Source organism: Delphinus delphis, chromosome 2 (genome assembly GCF_949987515.2).
Source record: "Delphinus delphis chromosome 2, mDelDel1.2, whole genome shotgun sequence".
NCBI lineage: Eukaryota > Metazoa > Chordata > Mammalia > Artiodactyla > Delphinidae > Delphinus > Delphinus delphis.
The window spans coordinates 164,642,589-164,665,157 of NC_082684.1; the positions used below are offsets into that span (position 1 = coordinate 164,642,589).

Sequence of the window (22,569 nt, forward strand, 5' to 3'; positions counted from 1 at the left end):
TCTCTAGTTGTGGTGTGCGGGTTTTCTCTTCTCTAGTTGGGGCTCGCAGGCTCCAGGGCGTGTGGGCTCTGTCGTTGTGTTGTGCAGGTTCCAGAGCACATAGGCTCTGTAGTTTGTGGCACGTGGGCTGTAAGTTGAGACGTGCAAGCTCAGTAGCTGTGGCGTGTGGGCTTAGTTGCCCCACATTATGTGGGATCTTAGTTCCCTGACCAGGGATTGAACCCATGTCCCCTGCATTGCAAGGTGGATTCTTTACCACTGAACCACCAGGGAAGTCCCCCGCCTTCCTTTTCTTTTGTGTATATTTTTAAGGCACAGTTGACCTTTGAACAACATGGGAGATAGGGGCACTGACCCACTGTGTAGTCAAAAATCCAAGTATAATGTATAGTTGGCCCTCTATATATATGTGATTCCTCCATATCCAAGGTTCCACGTCCACGGATTCAACAAACTCTGGATTGTGTAGTACTGTAGTATTTACTATGGACAAATTGCATGTAAGTGGACCTGCACAGTTCAAACCTGTGTTTTACAAGGGCCAACTTCATTTTCTTGCTGGTTTCTATGAGGATTACAATTAACATCCTGAATTTGTAATAACTTTGAATTTTTAAAAAAAAATTATTTTTGGCTGCGTTGGGTCTTCGTTGCTGTGCATGGGCTTTCTCTAGTTGTGGTGAGTGGGGGCTACTCTTCATTGCATTGCACGGGCTTCTCATTGTGGTGGCTTCTCGTTGCGGAGCACGGGCTCTAGGCGTATAGGCTTCAGTAGTTGCAGCATGTGGGCTTCAGTAGTTGTGGCATGCAGGCCTTAGACCGCATGGACTTCAGTAGTTGTGATGCATGGGCTCTAGGGCATGCAGGCTTCAATAGTTGTGGTGTGTGGGCTCACTAGTTGTGGGTTGTGGGCTCTAGAGCACAGGCTCAGTAGTTGTGGCGTACGGGCTTAGTTGCTCCGTGACACGCAGGATCTTCCCGGACCAGGGTTTGAACCCGTGCCCCCTGCATTGGCAGCCGGATTCTTAACCACTGCGCCACCAGGGAAGTCCCACTTTGAATTGATACCAACTTAGCTTCAGTAGCATACAAAAAATTCTGCTCACATTCCCCCACCTTTCTATTGTTTTTTCAAAATTTGTGTCTTTATACATATCATGTGCCCATTAACATAGACATATAGTTATTTTTTTCATGCATTTGTCTTTTAAACCATGCAGGAAATATAAAGAAGAGTTACAAATCAAAACTATCATAATGCTGGCTTTAATTTTTACCTATATTTAACTTTTACTGGCGTTAAAAATTTTTTTTTGGTACGGCTTTTAGTTACTGTCTAGTGTTCTTTTGTTTAGCCAGAAGGACCCCCTTTCCAATTTCTTGTAGGGCAGGTCTCTTAGCAACAGATTCCCTCACCTTCTGTTTCGTTGGGAATGTCTATCTTTTTCCATATTTGAAGGATAGCTTTGCTTGATTTAGAATTCTTGGGTGACAGGTTTTTTTCTTTCAGAAATTTAAAAATGTCATTGTACACACCCTAATGGCCCCTGTTGAATTCGGTGAGAAATTTGTTGTTTAATCTTACTGAGGGTTCTTTGTATGTGACAAGTTGCTTTTCTGTTAATCTTTTAAAGATTCTCTTTTTTCTTGGCTTTTAGCAGTGATTATTATTTTATCTCAGTGCAGATCTCTTTGTGTTTATTCTTCTCGTGGTTTCTTGAGCCGCTTGAATGTGTAGATTCACGTAATTATCTAATTCGGAAGTTTTTGGCCAGTATTTCTTAAAATATTTTCTCTGTTCCTCTTTTTCCTTTTCTTCTGGGATTCCCATTGTTTGTATGTTAGTAGGCATGATTGTGTCCTACAGGTTTCGTAGGAACTCCTCTGCTCCCCTTTTTTAAATGATCCTGAAACTGGATAATTTCAATTGGTCTACCTTTAAGTTTACTGAGTTTTTTTCTTTACCTACTCACATCTGTTGTTGAGACCCTCTAGTGTAGTTTTCATTCTGGTTATTACAATTTTCAATGTCAGTGTCTCTGTTTGGTTCCTTTTTGAAATGACTGTTGATTCTCTGTTGAGACATCATTGTCCTGGTGTCCTTTAGCTCCTTGACCTTGCTCTCCTTTATCTTTGAGCAGATCTAAGACAGTTGATTTAAAGTCTGCACTAAATGTCTGTGCTTCTACAGAGACAGATTCTCTTCAGTTCTCCTGTGAATGGGCTGTACTTTCTTTTTCTTTGCATGCTTTGTAACTCTCTTGAAAACTGGATGTACTGAATATTATGATATGGTAACTCTGGAAAGTGGGTTCTTTACTCACGGTTTAATTATGTTGCTTGCTGTATGCTGCAGTTATTTGCCTTTTTAGTGGTCTTCTATGTAATTTTTAAAAAAGTGTACATTCTTTGTCACTTTGTTCTCTAAAGTCTGTTTCTGTAGTTTGTGTTCAACTAGTTTTTTGACAGAGTTTTGCTTGAATACCAGGTGCCAAAATAGCGAGAGAGAGGGAGAATCAAAAAGAAAAAAAAAAAAAAAAAAAAAGGAAAAAAGCAACACGTCTTCCAGTCTTTGCAGATTGGCTCTGTGCTAGGACTGTTCCTTCAGTGGCTAGCCAGTCTTCTTACCACTCTCCCTTACTTAGCCTTCACTCCCTACTTGCCCTGTACCAGGAGATGGACCAGAGATGAAAGGTTAGTGTCTCATCAGGTCTTTTAGGAATATGCATCCTGCCCTGGGCATGTGGTGCTGTCTAAATTCCCTAGAATGAACAGACACTTTCCAGTGCCCCAATTTCCAAGAGAAACTTTGTCCCCAGCTTTTCCTCTTAGGCTCTTGGCACTAGGTTATTTGCTTGAACCATGATCTTTCGCCCCAGGGACCTGTGGGTATTTTGTCTGCCTTACAGTGATTTGAGGATACCCACCACTTTTCTGCCCTGAGTGAGTTCTGAGCTTGTCAAAAGAATAAGCATGTTGTGTCAGTTCTTCAGTAGCCAACAGACACTTTAGAGAAACACAATTCTTTGCAAATAAAGTCTGCTCTGCTCCTTCTGAAACCAGAAGCTGGGATTCTTCACTGGGAATACAAGATGCTATCTTCAAGACCTCTGCTGAATCCATGGGTCAAGGGAAAGTAAAAATTCCCAAAGCTTTCCTGCCTTTTTTTTGGGGGGGGGGGGTGCGCTGCGTGGATTGCGGGATCTTAGTTCCCTCACCAAGGACTGAACTTGGGCCCATGGCAGTGAGAGCACTTGAGTCCTAACCGCTGGACCTCAAGGGAACTCCCCACTTTCCTGCCATTTTTTTTTTTTTTTTGCTGTACGCGGGCCTCTCACTGTTGTGGCCTCTCCCGTTGTGGAGCACAGGCTCCGGACGCGCAGCCTCAGTGGCCATGGCTCACGGGCCCAGCTGCTCCACAGCATGTGGGATCTTCCCAGACCGAGGCACGAACTCGTGTCCCCTGCATCGGCAGGCGGACTCTCAACCACTGCACCACCGGGGAAGCCCTTTCCTGCCATTTTTAAGTTGCTTTTTTCTGACTGAGCGTTTGCTTGGTTGCTGCAAACCTTTCACTTTCTTTCCCAGAGTCCTGACAAAATTGGTTCTGATAGTTTCTGCTTGACTTCTTGATGTTTCTGTGGTGGAATGTGCCCTTGGAGCTGCCTTCTCCCCCATTTTTGCTAACATAAATCTGGACATTTTTGCATCCCTGTAAGTCTCCTTGAGTTTTGTTCTGAAATACAGTTATGTTCCTTGGAAACAGTTTGATCTTTTCAGGTCCTGCTCTTATGATTTATTCAGTGGGTCCAGAGCAGTGCTCAGTCTAGGGGTACTTATTCCCACTACTGAGGCAAGACCTTTATGAGTCTTTTACCCAGTGAAAGCCCTGTGAGTTGGGAGTTTTTCCAGTCTGGCTCAGGGAACAGGCACTGTTCCTAGACCTTTGTGCCAGCTGGATACTGTTCGCTCTAATCTTTTTGGCTGGTTCTTTTTCCAGCCTCAGGTAATTTCTCTACTCACATGTTCTCTGTTTAATACTCATGTAGTGCTGTTTCTCTTTCTCTGTCTTTGAGTGTTCTCTCTCTGAAGGGCTTTCATTTCTGGTACTTGGCTTTGCCAATTTTAGCTTTCTTGGTCTCACCCATCTCCTATACTTTGAGGGTGTCCTGGGCTTGGCCTCAGCTTCTCTCCCTGAGTCTTGGCCTGGAAGAACTCTCAAGACATTAAGAGGGGGCAAACAGAGGGCTCACCTCATTTGTCTATTACCTCTTTGAGATTGTTGTCTTTCTGTAGCTGATACACAGGTATCTTGAGAACCACTGTCTAAATTATTTTGTCCTTTTTTTTTTTGACTGTGTGGGGTCTGCATTGTTTCATGCAGGAGGATAAATTTGGTCCTTGTTATTCCATCTTGACCAATCTCCTACTATTTCTCCTTAGCCTTGATTTTTTTCTCTTATTTTATTATTCTTCTGTTCCCTCTTTTCTTCCTTATTTGTGATTATAATGAATATTTTTAACATTGCATTTTAATCAGTTTAATAATGCGGTTATTTAATATTGCATTTAAATGTAATTGTAAATTAAATTACCTTTTGGGCCATATCGCTTTCTATATATACAAGTATTAATATCTGTGTAGTGGTTGCTCCAGGGATTACAAATTTCATACAAATAAGTTCAGTCTACTATGTGTACCACTTCACACAAAATGTAGAAACCTTGAAACTGTATAGATCTCTTTTACCTGCTCCTTCCCCAATCTTTGTTATAGTTTTACACACATTGAAAACTTTACAAGACAGCATTTTAACTTTTGATGTAAGCAGTCATATGTATTTTAAGTGAAAGGAGGTATTATGATTGTTTTATCAGCCAATAATCTATCAAAACTACCTGCATGTTTATCATGCTTCATTTTCCCCTTCATCTTGGAGCTTACTTCTTGGGCCATTGTTTTCTGCCCGAGGAAAATTGTTTGGTATTCCCTTTAATGGAAATTTGTTTAGAGATATTTTTTGGCTTTGTTATTTATCCAGTTCTTTTAGTGATAACTTCCCTTTGGGTTATATTAAGATTTTTATTTCTCTTTTTGGTTTTCTGTAGTTTTATTAATGTGCCTATGTGTGGATTTATATTTATTTACCCTGGGATTTATTGTGGTTCTTCAGTCTATGACTTGCCATCTTTCTTCTGTTTTAGAAAGTTTTCAGTTATTATCATTTTTTAAAAGATTTATTATTTATTTATCTATCTATATCTATTTATGTGTTTATTTTTGGCTGCATTGGGTCTTAGTTGTGGCATGCGGGATCTTCATTGAGGCATGCAGGATCTTTGTTGAAGCATGCGGGATCTTTCGTGGCGTTGCTTGGACTCTTTGTTGTGGCGTGCGGGCTTCTCTCTAGTTGTGGCACACAGGCTCCAGGGCGTGTGAGCTCTGTAGTTGTGATGCATGGGCTCCAGAGCGTGTGGGCTCTGTAGTTTGCAGCACACGGGCTTTCTAGTTGAGGCGCATGAACTCAGTAGTTGTGGCACGTGGGCTTAGTTGCCCCACGGCATGTGGGATCTTAGTTCCTTGACCAGGGATTGAACCCGCGTCCCCTGCACTGTAAGGCGGATTCTTTACCACTGGACCACCAGGGACGTCCCAGTTATTATCATTTTAAATATTGCTTTTGTACCATTTTTTTCCCTCTCATATTTCTCTGGGACTCTAATTACATGTGTGTTAGGCCTGCCCATCATGTTGTTTTCGTTTCCTGTCTTTTTGTATTTTTCATTTTTTTTTTTTTTTTTTGTGGTACGCGGGCCTCTCACTGTTGTGGCCTCTCCCGTTGTGGAGCACAGGCTCCGGACGCGCAGGCTCAGCGGCCATGGCTCACGGGTCCAGCCGCTCCGTGGCATATGGGATCTTCCCAGACCGGGGCACGAACCCGCGTCCCCTGCATCGGCAGGCGGACTCTCAACCACTGTGCCACCAGGGAAGCCCTATTCTTCATACTTCTGTGCTAATGTTCTGAATATTTTCTTCTGACCTATTTTGTTGTTGTTCTAATTCTGTTTTCAGCTAATGGCTGTTTTCAGCCATTGTTAATCCCATTTATTGATTTTATAATTTTTGTTTTTACTTCTGTAATTTTTTGATTTAGAGTTTTCAGTTCTTTGAAGAAATTTTAAATTTTGTGTTGTGTGTATTTGAACATAATAAACATACTTTTTATAAATGTCTGTATCTGAAACTCCAAAATACAAATATGTTTTGATCTTCATGTTTCTACTGGTTTTCATTCATGTTGTCTTGACTCTCATGTGTTTAGTATTTTTCATTGTGCTGAAAATGGTAATGAACTAGTATTAGAAATTATTTGTAGCCAAAATGACATTGTTTTTCTCTAAAGAGGATGTATATTAGCTTCTGTCTGGTGTCTGGGGGCACTTGTAATTTAGGGTTATGTGAGTCAAATTTCAGAGTTTGAGATGATCAAAGCCCAGCTGCAGTCTCTGGGTGGGCCTATGTACTTTTAGTTTATTGTCATTCCTGGCTTGCAGCCCCTCAGTGTTGCCGCTGAAAGAGGGAAGGGATTTACTAGTGTTCTTCTTTTCCCTTAGTTGTCTATGGATGTAGATCCCTGTACTTTCAGCCTTCTGAGTTTGTCAGAAGTACCTTTCACTCTCTCAGCTGCTTTCTTTGAAATAGGCAAATGTCCCCTGGGTGACAAAATGGTCAAAAGTTGTACTGAACTCCCTTGACTTCCATCCTTTTCAAGTTTTGGCCCAGTAATTCCTTACTATGACATCAGCTCTTTGATACCTTTAGTCACATTTTGAAAATTAAAAGAAACAGCATTTAATATTAATATTTAAATTGATAAATTGTTAATATATTTTAAGTGAAATCTTAAAATAGTAGAACAATGATCGTTAGTATAAGTGTTTAAAATGTCAACATTTGTATAACAGTTAAAAATTTAATACTGACATTTAAGATTTAAAGTATTAAAATTTTTATTATAGGTTTTCAGCTATAAAACTTCATACTTTTAAAATTAATTAATCAATTAATTAATTTTTGGATGAGTTGGATCTTTGTTGCTGTGCGCCGGCTTTCTCTAGTTGCAGCCAGCAGGGGCTACTCTTTGTTGCTGTGTGTGAGCTTCTCATTGCAGTGGCTTCTCTTGTTGCGGAGCAGGGGTCTACGCACCGGGCTTCAGTAGTTGTGGCACACGGGCTCAGTAGTTGTGGCACACGGGCTCAGTAGTTGTGGCTTGTGGGCTCTAGAGCACAGGCTCAGTAGTTGTGGCACGTGGGCTTAGTTGCTCCGCAGCATATGGGATCCTCCCTGACCAGGGCTCGAACCCATGTCCCCTGCATTGGCAGGCGGATTGTTAACCACTGCACCACCAGGGAAGTCCCAAAACTTCATACTTTTATAGTGGTTCTCAGAGGAATTATTGATCTGAATTATTCAGTTTACTCTTATAAAAAGTGTCAGTGCCAGCATCTGAATTAAAAATTTCCCTTGGGGGGCTTCCCTGGTGGCACAGTGATTGAGGTTCTACCTGCCATTGCAGGGGACATGGGTTCGAGCCCTGGTCTGGGAGGATCCCACATGCCGCGGAGCAGCTAGGCCCGTGAGCTACAACTACTGAGCCTGCACATCTGGAGCTTGTGCTCCGCAACAAGAGAGGCCGCGACAGTGAGTACCCGCTCACCGTGATGAAGAGTGGCCCCCTCTCGCCGCAACAAGAGAAAGCCCTCACACAGAAACGATGGCTCAACACAGCCAAAAAAGAAAAAAAAATTTTCCCTTGGGGAGTTCCCTGGTGGTCCAGTGGTTAGGATTCTGGGCTTTCACTGCTGTGGCCCGGGTTCGGTCCCTGGTCGGGGAACTGAGATCCATCCAGCAAGCCTTGTGGCACAGCCAAAAAAACCTCCAAAGTTTCTGTTTATTTGTGTTACTGTGTGTATTAACTGGAGAAATGACTAAGAGTCTTATCAGTAGTGGTTTGATGATCAGTCAGTAGTGATAATTTGTTAATGTTTTTGTTGTGCATTTCCTAAAATGGACATTTAAGGGACCTGTTCATAAAGTTAATAATTTAATTTATCTTTGAAAAAGCTTTATTGAAAAATGACATTATTTTTGTTTATTTTTAGGTTGGGCTCATGTGGTTTGTGCCCTGTATATTCCAGAGGTACAGTTTGCCAATGTTTCAACAATGGAACCAATTGTTTTACAGTCTGTGCCACATGATCGTTATAATAAGGTATAGTAGATATTATTTTATTGATGTTTGAATATAATTTTTTTGTTTTAAAACTGGGAAGTATAAAGGAATTTTTAAATTTTGTTTTATTACAGCCCTTCATTAAAAAATTTAAATTAAATGCCTCCATTGATTTGGAAAAAGTGTAATTACTGTGGTAAACTACAAGTATTAAAATATGTTATTAAGGTCACAGGAGTACAAAACAAACACACACAAACAAAACTATATTACCTTTTACATTAACCTAAGTATTTAAGCTTCTAACATTTTAATCTGTATAGATTTGTTCTTTTTTTTAAAAAAATATTTATTTATTATTTTGGCTGCACCAGGTCTTAGTTGTGGCACTTGGGATCTTCGTTGCAGCATGCAGGATCTTTAGTTACAGTATGTGGAATCTTATAGTTGCGGCATGTGGACTTCTTAGTTGCGGCATGCAGACTTCTTTGTTGTGGCATGTGAACTCTTAGTCGCAGCATGCATATATGCCTGGTTCCCCGACCAGGGATCGAACCCAAGCCCCCTGCATTGGGAGTGCAGAGTCTTACCCATTGGACCACCAGGGAAGTCCTTAGATTTGTTCTTTAAGAATTACTAACTTTTATGTTCTTTCAGACATTGAGGATCTGTTAAATTTGAATTAATCATTATTTGGTATAATATTTGTTATGATGCTACACATCCTGTCTTATCACAGAATATTATTTGCTCATCTCTCCTCTCCACATTATTTCGTTCCCCCGAGATAGGATTTTTATTGTTGCCTTTTTTTTTTTTTTTTTTTTGGCGGTACGTGGGCCTCTCACTGCTGTGGCCTCTCCCGTTGCGGAGCACAGGCTCCGGATGCGCAGGCTCAGCGGCCATGGTTCACGGGCCCAGCCGCTCCGCGGCACATGGGATCCTCCTGCATGCCCTGCATCGGCAGGCGGACTCTCAACCACTGCGCCACCAGGGAAGCCCTATTGTTGCCTTTTTTAAAAACCTTAGTTAATGTTCACTTTTTTCCTGTATCTTTTTATTAATTTAGTACATTTATATTATTGTTTCATTCTCTTGCATATTATTGGATGATTCTTTTCTATTAACCACTGTGTCTTTAAATATAGTGTTACCATTTTTAACTAAAGGTACCTGTTGATTTATTCCATTGGTGAAGAAAGTGTCACTGCAGCCAGTTCTAAGGTTTCAAAATACTAAACATTTTGTAATGTAGATCGTTAGTATTTATTAAAAAAAAAATGGAAAATATGGATAAAAAAATAGGAAAATGCGAGACAGAAATCATCTAAAATCTTTTTTCTGTGCATTTTTACATATACTATATAACTGTAAAAAGTTTGGATCATAGTGCTCATACTGTTCTGTTTTTGAAACTTAATAACCCTGAACATCATTTTTTGTTAATAAATTATATTTTGCCATTATTTCTAGTGGATATTTAGCATCTAATACAAAGTATTATTAGTTTTGATAAAATATAATTTATTAGGAACGCCTTAGGAACACCTTCTTGTTGAAGAGCCTCACTTGGTGTTTGGCATGTACATACCAGCCAAATCTCTGTGTAAACGAGTATGAACATTTTGGAGGCTTCAGTAAATATATTGTGTGAAGTTGTTCTAGAATGTAGTTTCTCATTTATTAATCACACTAGTTATATGTGAGAGTGCACATAATCTTATATCCTGTTAAGTGCACTGTATATTACCATTAAAACAGGCTTTGGTATTCTTTTTAGTGAAAAATATTAGTGTTTGAATGATTTTCTTTGAATATTGGTAAGGTTAGATATTTTAAAGTTTTTTAAAAAGGTTATTCATGTTTGTTAATTGATCTTGAATAGCTCTTCGTTCAGTTTAATATTGTAATGTTTTAATTTTTTCTTACAAAATGTTTTTTATATTGGAGATGTTATTTTTTATTCTTATATACTTGCTGTGGATGCTTTTGCCCATAACTTAACATTTTCTGTTTATTTTTCATTAAGTCTTGATGGTTTTTATTGTTGTCGGTATTCTAGCAGGTTAATTTCTTCTAGTTTGAAGTTTAAAATTTTTATGTAATTTACACAACTACTCTTTATTGTTTCTGCCTTTGTTGCCATGCAAAGAAAATCTTTCTCTACACTAATGTCTATTTTTTTAGTACTTTCAAAATTCATTTCTAAAAATACTTGTTTTTTTCCTTTCAATTTTGAAATAATTTCAAACTTAAATTAAGGTTGCATTAATAGTACAAAGACTTCTTCCTCTCCTAAACCATCTGAGAGTAATTTATCATATAACACCGACACCTCTGAATGCTTTAGTTTGTATTTCCTATAAAGAAGGACTTTCTTCTGCATGACCAGAATACAGCCAAAATCAGGAAATTAACATTTATGCATTATTACTGTCTAATCCAGAGACCCCATCATTATTTGCCTAATTTTCATTCATGTTTTCTTTTTTCCCTTTCATAGCAAAAAGATCACAGATTGCTTTTTGTCTCTTAGGTCTCCTGAATAGTAACTCAGTCTTTCTCTGACTCTCATAACTTTGATACTTCTGAATGGTATAGGCCAGTTATTTGTAGAATGGATTTTTATAATGTTTCCACATGATTAAATTCAGATTATGTGTTTTTGGCAGGAATATCACAGACACGATGCTATGTTCTTCTCATTGCATCCTGTCAGGTGGTACATGATTTCAGCTTTTCCCATTACTGGTGATTTTACCTTGATCACTTGGTTAAGGCAGTGTCTACAAGATTTCTTTGCTGGGAGGTTAATCTTTATTCCCTTTATAATCAGTAAGCATTTTGTGGGGAAGTACTTTCTTTTTTTTTGTGGTACGCAGGCCTCTCACTGCTGTGGCCTCTCCCGTTGCGGAGCACAGGCTCCGGACGTGCAGGCTCAGCGGCCATGGCTCACGGGCCCAGCCCTCCGCGGCCTGTGGGATCTTCCTGGACCGGGGCACGAACCTGTGTCCCCTGCATCGGCAGGCGGACTCTCAACCACTGCGCCACCAGGGAAGCCCCGGGAAGTACTTTTTATGTAAATATCTTGTTCCTTGTGCCTTTTACTCACTAATTTTAGCATTCATTGTTGTTTCTTTGCTTAATTAGTCTATTAGATTGATGGCAAGTGGTGGTTTCCTAATTCCATCTTTTACATTCATCAGGTGGCATTCCATTTTAAGGAAAAGCTTTCTCCACTCTGCAATTATTTATATTAGTATGGACTAATATTGACTTACATGTTAATATTTTATTTTAATGGGTCATTCCCCATTACTGTCACTTATTGTGATGTTCATATTGTCTCAGGTTTGGCCAGTGGTACCTCTTCATGTGGGTTCCTGTGTCTTTTGACATGGTTCTGTCATTGTTTGAGCACTTCTTTACTTCTGACATGACAGTATGTTCTAGGCACATCTTGAACCATTCCTTGTCTTAGCCCTAGAATAACATTTCTCCAGGGAGCCTTGATTTGTTTTAGGTGAGAATGGTATTTAGAAACCAAAGTGGACACTAGGTGTGCTCATTGCTATTAGGATGTTGCTACTTCCAGACCCTCTCAGTGTGTATAGATGCAGAGATAAACGCACATTCACATCTATATCTTCTTTATATTTTGAAGTTGGTGAGGTCACATAGATACTTCTGATTTAGTATATGGATTTATGTATTAAACACAAACATATCTATATGTATTTCTGTATCTGTCTGTCTTTGTATCTATTTATTTATCGAACCATAAACTCCTAGGAATTTCCTAGTAATTTCCCTAAACCTAATCCAACAGCACAGGGTTCATTCTAATGTTTTTTTGTTTTTGTGTTATGACTCTCATGCCAGACAATGAGAAACGTGACTCCCATTATCCTCAATATATTTGATCATTCTCTCTTATATTGACAAATCTTCTGTTGCTGCCATCCCATAATACAGAGGCCAGCCTAACCATTTTCAGGCTCAGACCTCACTCTGGGTTGCTGCTGCTTCCCTGCATGTCTGTCTTTATTTTTTAAAACCATTTTGGGGGTTTGACACCCAGCTTCAGTCCAGAACTACCCCTTCTCCCCTCACTTTGCTCACTTTGCTCAGGTTCTTACAACTCACTTGGACACTACCTCCACCCCAGCCCCCAACACTCTCATGAGCGCCAACACTACTGGGGCTCTGATAGTTGAGTTGGCCTGCCCCTTCCTTCCCAGGATAGATGCTAGCATGCTTGGCCCCACCTCATGGCTTTAAGACTAAAGTACTCAAGAAGTAAGGGAGGGAGTATAGAGGCAGAATGAATTAATTTAGGTATAAATCTTCTATCCACTTAGAGTTAATTTTAGAATATGGTGAGATGTGTGTGTAATTTTTCCCCTCCCGTGTGGTTTAGTCAACCTTTTCAACACTATTACTGAATAATCTATGTTTTGCACAGTGATTTGAAATACTGTTTGAATCATTATTAAATTCTTGGCTATTCTTGACATTTTTTCTGTTCCATTGATGTGTCTTTCTATTCTTAGTCTACTACCACACTGTTTTAAATTATTATGGCTTTAAATACATCTTGGTACATGGTAGAACAAATATTGTCATGTATTTCTTTTTTTAGATGAACCTTAAGAGTAACAATACAATTTTAATTTTACTGGTGCTACAGTGAAATACTATTTTGGGGAAAAATTGATCTTCTTGGAATATTGCATCTCCCCTTCCAGAAGCATGGTGTATCTCTCTGTCAAATTTTTTCCTTATATGTTTCTTGGATTCTTATGGTTGTTGGTCTGTATAGTTAACCTTAAAAAGAATAATATTCTGTTCGTGAATATTCAGTATGGTTAATAGGGGACATGGAATTCTGAAATGATAGGAACAATGGGAAAATGGATTGTTGCATTTTGGAAGACATCAATCTTTTTTTTCTCTTTGGGGGACGTGTGGGGGCGTTCCCTGACCAGGGATTGAACCTGGACCATGGCAGTGAAAACGCCAAGTCCTAACCACTGGACTGCCAGGGAGCTCCCCTGGAATACATCAGTCCTTAATGAGTGGTAGTAAAGGATAATGTGGAGATTATTAATAAATGTATTGGGCACTTAAAATGGACCTGCTTTGCATTGTGCTAGACGCTAAGAGTTCAGAGTTTCATAAAATACAGGGTTTATCTCCATGTGACACTTAGACAGTCAAGTAAATATATAACTACGATGTATGAAAATAATAAGAAATTATAAATAATAAAAAATCTGAATAGAGTATTATGGAACATAATGAAAGGAGGGATTATTTTTGTCTAAGGAATTGAATAAGGCACACAAAGATATTATATAACGGCTGTGCATGATAATAAGAAATTTGACCTGTGGAAGAAAGAATCAAATAATAATTCTAGACAGAGAAAGTAGCATAAATTAGGGTAATAGGTACAAAGGGGAGGTGCTAGGCAGTTCAGAGAATAATAAATCCTGTGTGGCTGGAACACTGTAAGATTTAGAAGAAAAAAAGGAAAATTTCTAGACTATTTGTATAGTATATCCAGTTGCAGAGAACTCACTGTGTTGACTTATTTTGTTAAAATTTCCACATCATTATATATATAGTGGCCAGTTTCTGTACCATTTGTCATCAGATTCTTGTTTTTATTTTTTGACCTCTCATATTTTCTTGTATCAATTCCTTATTTCACTAACATATACATTTTGTTAATAAATTTGAGTGGCATATGTTACCTTTAATTACGTTTCAATAATTTTTAAGAAATGGGAAGATTGGGGCAACATAGATATTTGGGAACTTTTTTGGGTGGTCTTGTGTTCTTTAGAGTCAAGGAAGCATTTAGTTTAGAAAGCTGCAATTTCCATAGAAAGTAGTTGGCAGATGATGGGTATATCCTGGATTTATCCTTTTGAATAGCTTTTATTTACTGAATGGCCATGAAGGAATGAGTGTTTATAAGTATAGGAAGGATCATAACAGACCAACCAAACAAACCAAAAATACTATAAAACATGGTGTCATTGAACTATAAGAGGATAATGGTAGAGGAAAACTTAGAAATTGCTAGCCCAACTTCCCTTTATCTTTTTTCTAAAGGAATAGATGTGGAAAGCTATTAAGAATTTTTTTTTCTTGAAGTATAGTTGATTTACAAAGTTGTGTTGGTTTCAGGTGTATAGTAAAGTGATTCAGTTATATCTATGTCTGTATACACATACATACATATATATGCTTTTTCAGATTCTTCTCTGTTATAGGTTATTACAAGATATTGAATATAGTTCCCTGTGCTATACAGTAGGTCCTTGTTGTTTACCTATTTTATATATAGTAGTGTGTATATGTTAATCCCCAATTCCAAATTTATCCCCCACGTGGGGTGTGTGTGTGTCACATGTTCTTTATCCATTTATATGTCGATGGTGGACATTTATGTTGCTTCCATGTCTTGGCTATTGTAAATAGTGCTGCTTGGCTATTGTAAATATGAACAGTGGGGTGCATGTGTGTTTTTGAGTTATAGTTTTCTCTGGATATATGCCCAGGAGTGGGATTGCTGGATCATATGTTAACTCTATTTTTAGTTTTTTAAGGAACCTCCATACTGTCTTCCATAGTGGCTGCACCAGTTTACATTCGTACCAAAAGTAAATGCCTCATCTCTTGTATCTAGGCTGCTCTGTAACTTGTTTTGGCTAATAAAGTGCGGTGGAAGTAACATTGTGTGACCTCTCTCTGTGGCTTGATGATCTGTTTTCTGAGTCCATTGGGGTGGCCCTGCCCCTTCATCCTCCTCTAATGATACCTTATGTTTAGGTTGAGGGCTGGAATATTGGGTGATTTGGTGCCACAGAGGTTGGTTTCTTTCTGTGCTCTTCCTTTTACCACACTTTTGTCCCACCTGTTAGTGCTAGACTGCTGTCGTTTATTATTTGATGTTTTGGGCTTTTGATTTCTTGGTGGTTTTGGTCCAGCCTCAGTCCTTGGTGGGCTCTGTATATCTGGGCCTCAGGGTTTCACCAATTCATTGCCTCCTGCCTTTGGCAGACTTTACATCTGTGGAAGGACTTGGGAGGGAGACAGCTTCCTGTCTCTCCCCAAGTGTTAGAAGACCTCCGATAACAGATCCTGGGGTCAGGAATTTTTCCTGCCCCTTGTTTAGGGGAAAAAGATTTTCCCCTTTGTCCTCCTAGCCATCATGGGTCTTTACTTATGCCCTGGGTGTGACAGGATTTGCTGCCAATCCCCCAGACGCTCAAGGCTTTTGAGAGTAGTGTCTGGGCAAGAGATGGGATTTCATATCTTTGCCTCAGTGGCACCTGATCCTCTCCTTCATGCCTGCACCACCAAGGGAGATTCTTTCTGGTTGTTTTGTCTCCTTCCAGTCTTCCCCAAGAGCTCCTTGTAAATCTTCATGGAGTAGAGCCTGTGAGTGAGTGTGAACTCCTGTCTGTGGTTCCAGTGGTTCTGTACTACTGCAGTAGCCCACAATCAGCCTTGAGCAATTTGTTAAAATTTTAGCTGGTTTCTTATCTGCATGTCTTCCTCCACATTTTCTTCCCTTGCTCTGTCGTTAGTGGATAGTCTGAGTGTCTTGTGGTTTTTAGGCAGCTGAAGGAGAGTGTGTCTGCCCTTGGATTTCAAACTATTTGGTTGCCTTTGCAGGTGCAAATCTTTCATAGTTTCAAGAAAAGTTGTGGGTTTTATAGATTAAATGGCTTTTTCTTGATAGGTTTAGAGTGATGTTCTTTCAGCGCTCTACTTTTTAGGTAGAGGTGGAATTTGGCCCCTGAATCCTTTTGATATGAACACTGTTTCTTTTATTCAAAATATTAGGTCAAACTATGACTTTTTCCCCCCTTAAAATGAAAGTTTTCAGGCTATAAGTTTGCCTCTGAGTATAGCTTTATTCACATACTTGACATTTTATTTAGATGCGATTTTGTTGTTTGGGATCATTTTCTAAATAATCCTCAAGTTAGTTTATAATTTTTCTTCTCGATCCAATAGCTATTTAATTGCGAAATTTAAAATTTGCAAATCACTTTTTTCCTCCTTTGATTCATGTGTCTTGGAAGCTCTTGTTGGTTGCATGTATATATGCTTATAATTGTTATATCTGTTTTATTATTATAAAATCTCTCTCAACAGTCTATTTTTCTTTTTTTTAAAATAAATTTATTTATTTATAGTAGTGGACATGGGCTTAGTTGCTCCATAGCATGTGGGGTCTTCCTGGACCATAGATCGAACCGGTGTCCCCTGCATTGACAGGCAGATTCTTAACCCCTGCGCCACCAGGGGAGTCCCTCAACCGTCTATTTTTTTGTCTGATAATAAGCCACTTGTATTTGCTTGCCTTTTGCATGGTATATCTATTTTCATCCTTTTACTTTGAACTTACTTGTGTCTTCAAATCTAAAGTATGCATTGCCTTGTGTTTGCTTGCCTTTTGCATGGTATATCTTTTTTCATCGTTTTACTTTTAACTTACTTGTGTCTTCAGATCTAAAGTATGCATCCTATAGATGGCATATGGAACTTTTTTTTTTTTTTTTGGCGGTACGCGGGCCTCTCACTGTTGTGGGCTCTCCCGTTGCGGAGCACAGGCTCCAGACGAGCAGGCTCAGCAGCCATGGCTCACGGGCCCAGCCACTCCGCGGCATGTGGGATCTTCCCGGACCGGGGCACGAACCCGTGTCCCCTGCATCGGCAGGCGGACTCTCAACCACTGTGCCACCAGGGAAGCCTGGAACTTTTTTTTTTAATTCAGTTAATCAGTCTCTGCCTTTTGATTGGATTATTTTCATATTCAGTGCTATTAATGTGGTTGGGTTTACATCTGCCGTTTTACTTTGTTTTCTTTTTTACTTTTTTTTATTAACAGCAATGTTTTGTTTTTTTGGCTGTGCTGGGTCTTCGTTGTTGTCTGTGGGCTTTCTATAGTTGAGGCCAATAGGGGCTACTGTTTGTTATGGTGTGTGAGTTTCTCATTGCAGTGGCTTCTCGTTGCAGAGCGCAGGCTATAGGTGCATGAGCTTCAGTAGTTGTGGCTCACGGGCTTTAGAGTGCAGGCTCAGTAGTTGTGGCGCACAGGGTTAGTTGCTCTGTGACATGTGGGATCTTCCCAGACCAGGGATTGAACCTGTGTCCTCTGCATTGGCAGTCAGATTCTCAACCACTGCGCCACCAGGGAAGTCCCTTAATTTGTTTTCTTTGTCTTGTGACTACTTTGTTTTTTCTCTTTGTACACTACCTTCTTTAATGTTTATAAGTGGATGTTTTCTGGTGTACCGTTTTCATTCCTTTCATGATTTTTAAATTATATTTTCTTCGGTTATATTCTTAGTGGTTGCTCTAGGGCTTACAATATTCATCTTAACTTACCAGAATCTACTTAACTCCAGTAAGATATAAAAAATTTATAGCATTCATTTTATTTCTTTCCTCTCCACCTTTGTGCTATTAGTATTATAGATATCATGTCTCTATATATACTACAAGCCCCAAAGTAGTTAAAATTATTGCTTTATATAATCTTACATTTTTTAAAGAAGCTAAGAGATGAAGACCACAGATATATTTATAGAGTGTGTGTTTTCCTGTTTACCATTTTTATTTCTCTTCATTTCTTCCTATGGGTTCCAGTTACCATCTCGTGTTATTTCCTTACTCCAAAATAACTTATTCCCACTCTCTTTCATTGTGTCGTCATTGTCACATATATTACATTTCTATATGTTATAGTCCCAACAATACAATTTATGGACATTGTTTTATGTGATTGTTTTTTAAATTAAGAGAATGAGAAAGAAATATCTCATCATACTATCTTTTATCATTTCGTATATAATTACCTTTGTCAGAACTCTTTGTTTTTTAATTGGTCTATATATTTATTTACTTATTTTTTTTTGCGGTACGCGGGCCTCTCACTGTTGTGGCCTCTCCCGTTGCGGAGCACAGGCTCTGGATGTGCAGGCTCAGTGGCCATGGCTCACGGGCCCAGCCGCTCCCCGGCACGTGGGATCTTCCCGGACTGGGGCATGAACTCGTGTCCCCTGCATCGGCAGGCGGACTCTCAACCACTGAGCCACCAGGGAAGCCCTATATATTTATTTTTTAAAATTTCAGCTTTATTGAGGAACTCTTTGTTTTTTTGTGTGGCTTGCAATTACTGTCTAGTGTCACTTAATTTTAGCCTAAGGAATTTCTTTTTGTAGTTCTTGTTAGTGAGGTTTGGAGCAACAAAGTATCTCAGTTTTTTTGGGCCTGAGAATGTTATTTTGCCATTATTTCTGCAATATAGCTCTTCTGGATATAGGATTCTTGGCTGATAGTTTTGTTCTTTCAGCATTTTGAATGTTATTCCACTGCTTTCTGTCCCCTATTTTATTCCTAATGAAACCTCAGGTTTACTTGTATTTGATGATCCATTTCCCTCATTTCGCTTTCGAGATTTTCTCTTTATTTTGCCTTTCAGCATTTTGAGTGTCCATCTGTTTGTATTTATCCTGTATGGAGTTCGGTGAGCTTTTTGGATGTGTACGTTATTGTTTTTCATCACATTTGGGAAGTTTTCGACCATTATTTCTTCAGGTACAGTTTCTATCCTTTTCTTTCCTCTCCTGATTTTCTCATTACACATCTGTTAATGCAGTTAATGGCATACCACGTTTCTCTGAAACTGTTCTTTAGGTAATATAATCTAAAAAATCTGTTCCTTAGATTGTAAATTCTCTATTGATCTATTTTTAAAGTTGATTCTTTCCCTACTGCCAACTCAAATCTACCATTGAGCCCTTTTAGTGTGGGTTTTTTTTTTTTTTTTTTTTGCTGTACGCGGGCCTCTCACTGTTGTGGCCTCTCCTGTTGTGGAGCACAGGCTCCGGACGCGCAGGCTCAGCGGCCATGGCTCACGGGCCCAGCCGCTCCGCGGCATGTGGGATCTTCCCGGACCAGGACGCGAACCCGTGTCCCCTGCATCGGCAGGCGGACTCTCAACCACTGCGCCACCAGGGAAGCCCCCCTTTTAGTGAATTTTAAAATCGAGAATTTCTGTTTGGTTGGTTTTGGTCTCCTAAGTCCAACATCTTGGTTCCCCGCAAAGACAGTTATCGATGCCTGCTTTTTTTTTTTTCTTATGAATGGGTCATACTTTTCTCTTTCTTTGCATGTCTTATAATTTTTTGTTGAAAATTAGACATTTTATTTTATTTATTTTTTTGGCTGCGTCGGGTCTTAGTTGTGGCACACGGGATCTTTGTGGAGGCACGTGGGATCTTTTTCATTAAGGCACGTGGTCTGCTCAGGTTTCTCACTAGTTGCGGCGCGCAGGCTTGTCTTTAATTGTGGCGTGCTGGTTTTATTTATTTTTTCTTTCTCTCTATCTAGTGATGCGTGTGCTCTGTAGTTTGCGGCACGTGGGCTCTCTCGTTGAGGCATGTGAGCTCAATAGCTGTGGCATGTGGGCTTAATTGCCCTGCAACGTGTGGGGTCTTAGTTCTTCTACCAGGGATCGAACCCACGTCCCCTGCATTGGAAGGCAGTTTCTTTACCACTGGACCACCAGAGAAGTCCCTAAAAATTAGACATTTAAGATAGTAGCCCCTCTAGAGAATGAGTCTTCCTTCTCCTTGTAGAGACAGAACCTCTGCACTAGTGCTCTGGAGCTGGGGATGGTGACAGCACTTTGCTTCTCCTGAAGAGGCACGTGTACTCTGACAGGGTGCTGGAAGGAGGGAAGGGTATAGTAGCCCAGCTTATCCCTCCTAGCATGGAACTTCCATTCTGCTAGCAAGCTGGGGAAGGAATGATAGGGCCTCAGGAAACTTGGCCTGTTTTTAGGGTGGGAGGCTATGAATGGGAGCTACCAGGATGAGTAGTAGTATGAGAGTCACTGGAGACCTGGCCCTCCTCGGGTAAAATTGTAGCCTTAGACTAGGATCTGTGGAGAGAGGGAGCCCTCATCTTCTTGACAGCGCCACCCAGAAAGGAACTTCCATCACAGGAAGCAGTATGTGGGGGTGGTGGTGGTGATGGGGGCAGATCATGGCTCAAATGCCACCGGCTCTCACTGTTCTTATTGAGATTTAGTAGATTGTCTTGGGTAAAATCTTCTGCTTTCTGCATGTCTTCAGGACAATTTTCAGAGACTTTATTATTTTTCTTTATTGAAGTGTAATTGATATACAGTACCATGTAAGTTACAGATTTTCAATATAGTAACTCATTTTTTTTGTAACTCATAATTCTTAAAGGTTATACTCCATTTATAGTTATTATAAAATATTGGCTATATTCCCTGTGTTGTACCATATATCCTTGTAGCTTATTCTATACAGAGACTTTAAATGGTTCTTTTTCACCTATGAAATGGTTAATTTACTGAGGAGAGGATCCGTGGACCTCTTCACTCTGGTATTTCAGAAGTCTGGAAGGCCTAACTGCTTTAAAAAAAAAATATGTCATAATTTTAGTTTTATTGAGTGGTCAAATGATGGTGTCTTTTCACTGTCAGCTCTGTTGGAAGTTACTGAGATATTCTTTGAGGCCTATTTGCATATTTTCCCTGAATTTTGCCATTTAAAATGTTACTGTTTCGGGACTTCTGTGGGGGTGCAGTGGTTGGGAGTCTGCCTGCCAATGCAGGGGACACGGGTTCGAGCCCTGGTCCGGGAAGATCCCACATGCCGTGGAGCAGCTAAGCCCATGTGCCACAAGTGCTGAGCCTGCGCTCTAGAGCCCATGAGCCACAACTGCTGAGCCTGTGTGCCACAACTGCTGAAGCCCATGCGCCTAGAGCCTGTGCTCCTCAACAAGAGAAGCAACTGCAATGAGAAGCCTGTGCACCACAATGAAGGGTAACCCCCGCTCACTGCAACTAGAGAAAATCTTCACGCAGCACCGAAGACCCAATACAGCTAAAAATAAATAAATAAAATAAATTAATTAAAAAAAAGTTACTGTTTCAATCTGCTCTGTACTTTTCTTTTTAAAATTTTATTGATCATTTATAGGCTAAAAGATGTATGTTAAATGTTTCCATTGTAATTGTTTGATATTGCCTTCTGGTAATTTGAACAGTTAGAGATGCTCTTTTTAAAAATTAATTAATTAATGAATTAATTTGGCTGCATCAGGTCTAAGTTGCGGCATGTGGGATCTTTTGTTGCGGTGAGTGGGCTTCTCTCTAGCGTGGCACGTGGACTCTAGAGTGCATGGGCTCAGTAGTTGCAGCATGTGGGCTTAGTTTTGTTGCAGCGAGCGGGCTCTTCGTTGCGGTGTTTGGGCTTCTCTCTAGTTATGGTGCAGGCTGTAGAGCGTGCAGGCTCAGTAGCTGTGGCACGTGTGCTTCGTTGCCCCATGGCACATGGGATCTTAGTTCCCCAAGCAGGGATCGAACTCACGTCGCCTGCATTGGAAGGTAGATTCTCAGCCACTGGACCACCAGGGAGGTCTCTAGAGATGCTCTTATTCAGTGTGTCTAGGTTAGTTTTGTTGTAACTAAGAATTTTACTTTTTAGAGATATAAGATAATTTTTGTAATTCAGTTCAGTCTGAATCCATGTCTTTCAGCAGAGGAGTTGAAATTCATTTACCTGACTTTACTATATATTACTCTTTTTTTGAAACTGTGTTCTTATCAATATTGTTGAACGGTGTTATTTGGCACCACAGTGCATAGTGGGGGAAACTTCTCCAAATTTAAAAATACATGTGGTCCTATTGAAGTTTGCTAGGTTATACCTTGTTACTGTTGAGAAATTGGTTTCTTTTTAGAATTGTATCATCTGAGTATATGTAGTTAGGCATTAATTTTTGTATACTCAACTTACAGTCAGTTGATAATTTTATTCATTATACACTTGTAGATTGCCATTTTTATAATTTAGTCTTTCATGAATATGTGGTGCGGTCTATCAGCTATTTTCAACTGGGAGAAGGACCAGATAGATGTCAAAGTTGCTGGGAGTGTTCATTGGCCAATACCTCTTGGGGACATCTCTGATCTCCTAAAGTGTCTTCCTCCCAGGCCTGTTTTGTCAGGTTGGCAGGGCTGAATGATAGGTCATGTGGGATTTTGTGGACAGTTGGAATGACCTAAACCTTGCTCACTCATTTAGGACTGTCCTTCACCTCTAAGTCCCAACTCCCTGTATCAACCTCCTTTATTTATGCTTACTTCCAGCAGAAAAGAAAGCAAACCTCTTTTTACACCTTTGTTACAGGAATCAGTTAAATATTGGTGAGGAGGAGTATATTAATACTGAGGTGGGGTAGGCTGTGTCTTGCCCCCTGGCCTCAG

At 39.8% G+C, this 22,569-nt stretch overlaps 1 protein-coding gene across 10 annotated transcripts in view; it reads left to right on the forward strand.

Annotated features, from left to right (window-relative positions):
* MLLT10 (MLLT10 histone lysine methyltransferase DOT1L cofactor) overlaps positions 1–22,569 on the forward strand; it is a 246,891-nt gene that overhangs the window by 79,901 nt on the left and 144,421 nt on the right. For all 10 annotated transcript variants that reach the window (XM_060006191.1, XM_060006190.1, XM_060006188.1 and 7 more), the window contains one exon: positions 8,164–8,273. In XM_060006191.1, the coding sequence (XP_059862174.1) occupies positions 8,164–8,273 (110 nt within the window). The remainder of the gene's footprint in view (positions 1–8,163; positions 8,274–22,569) is intronic.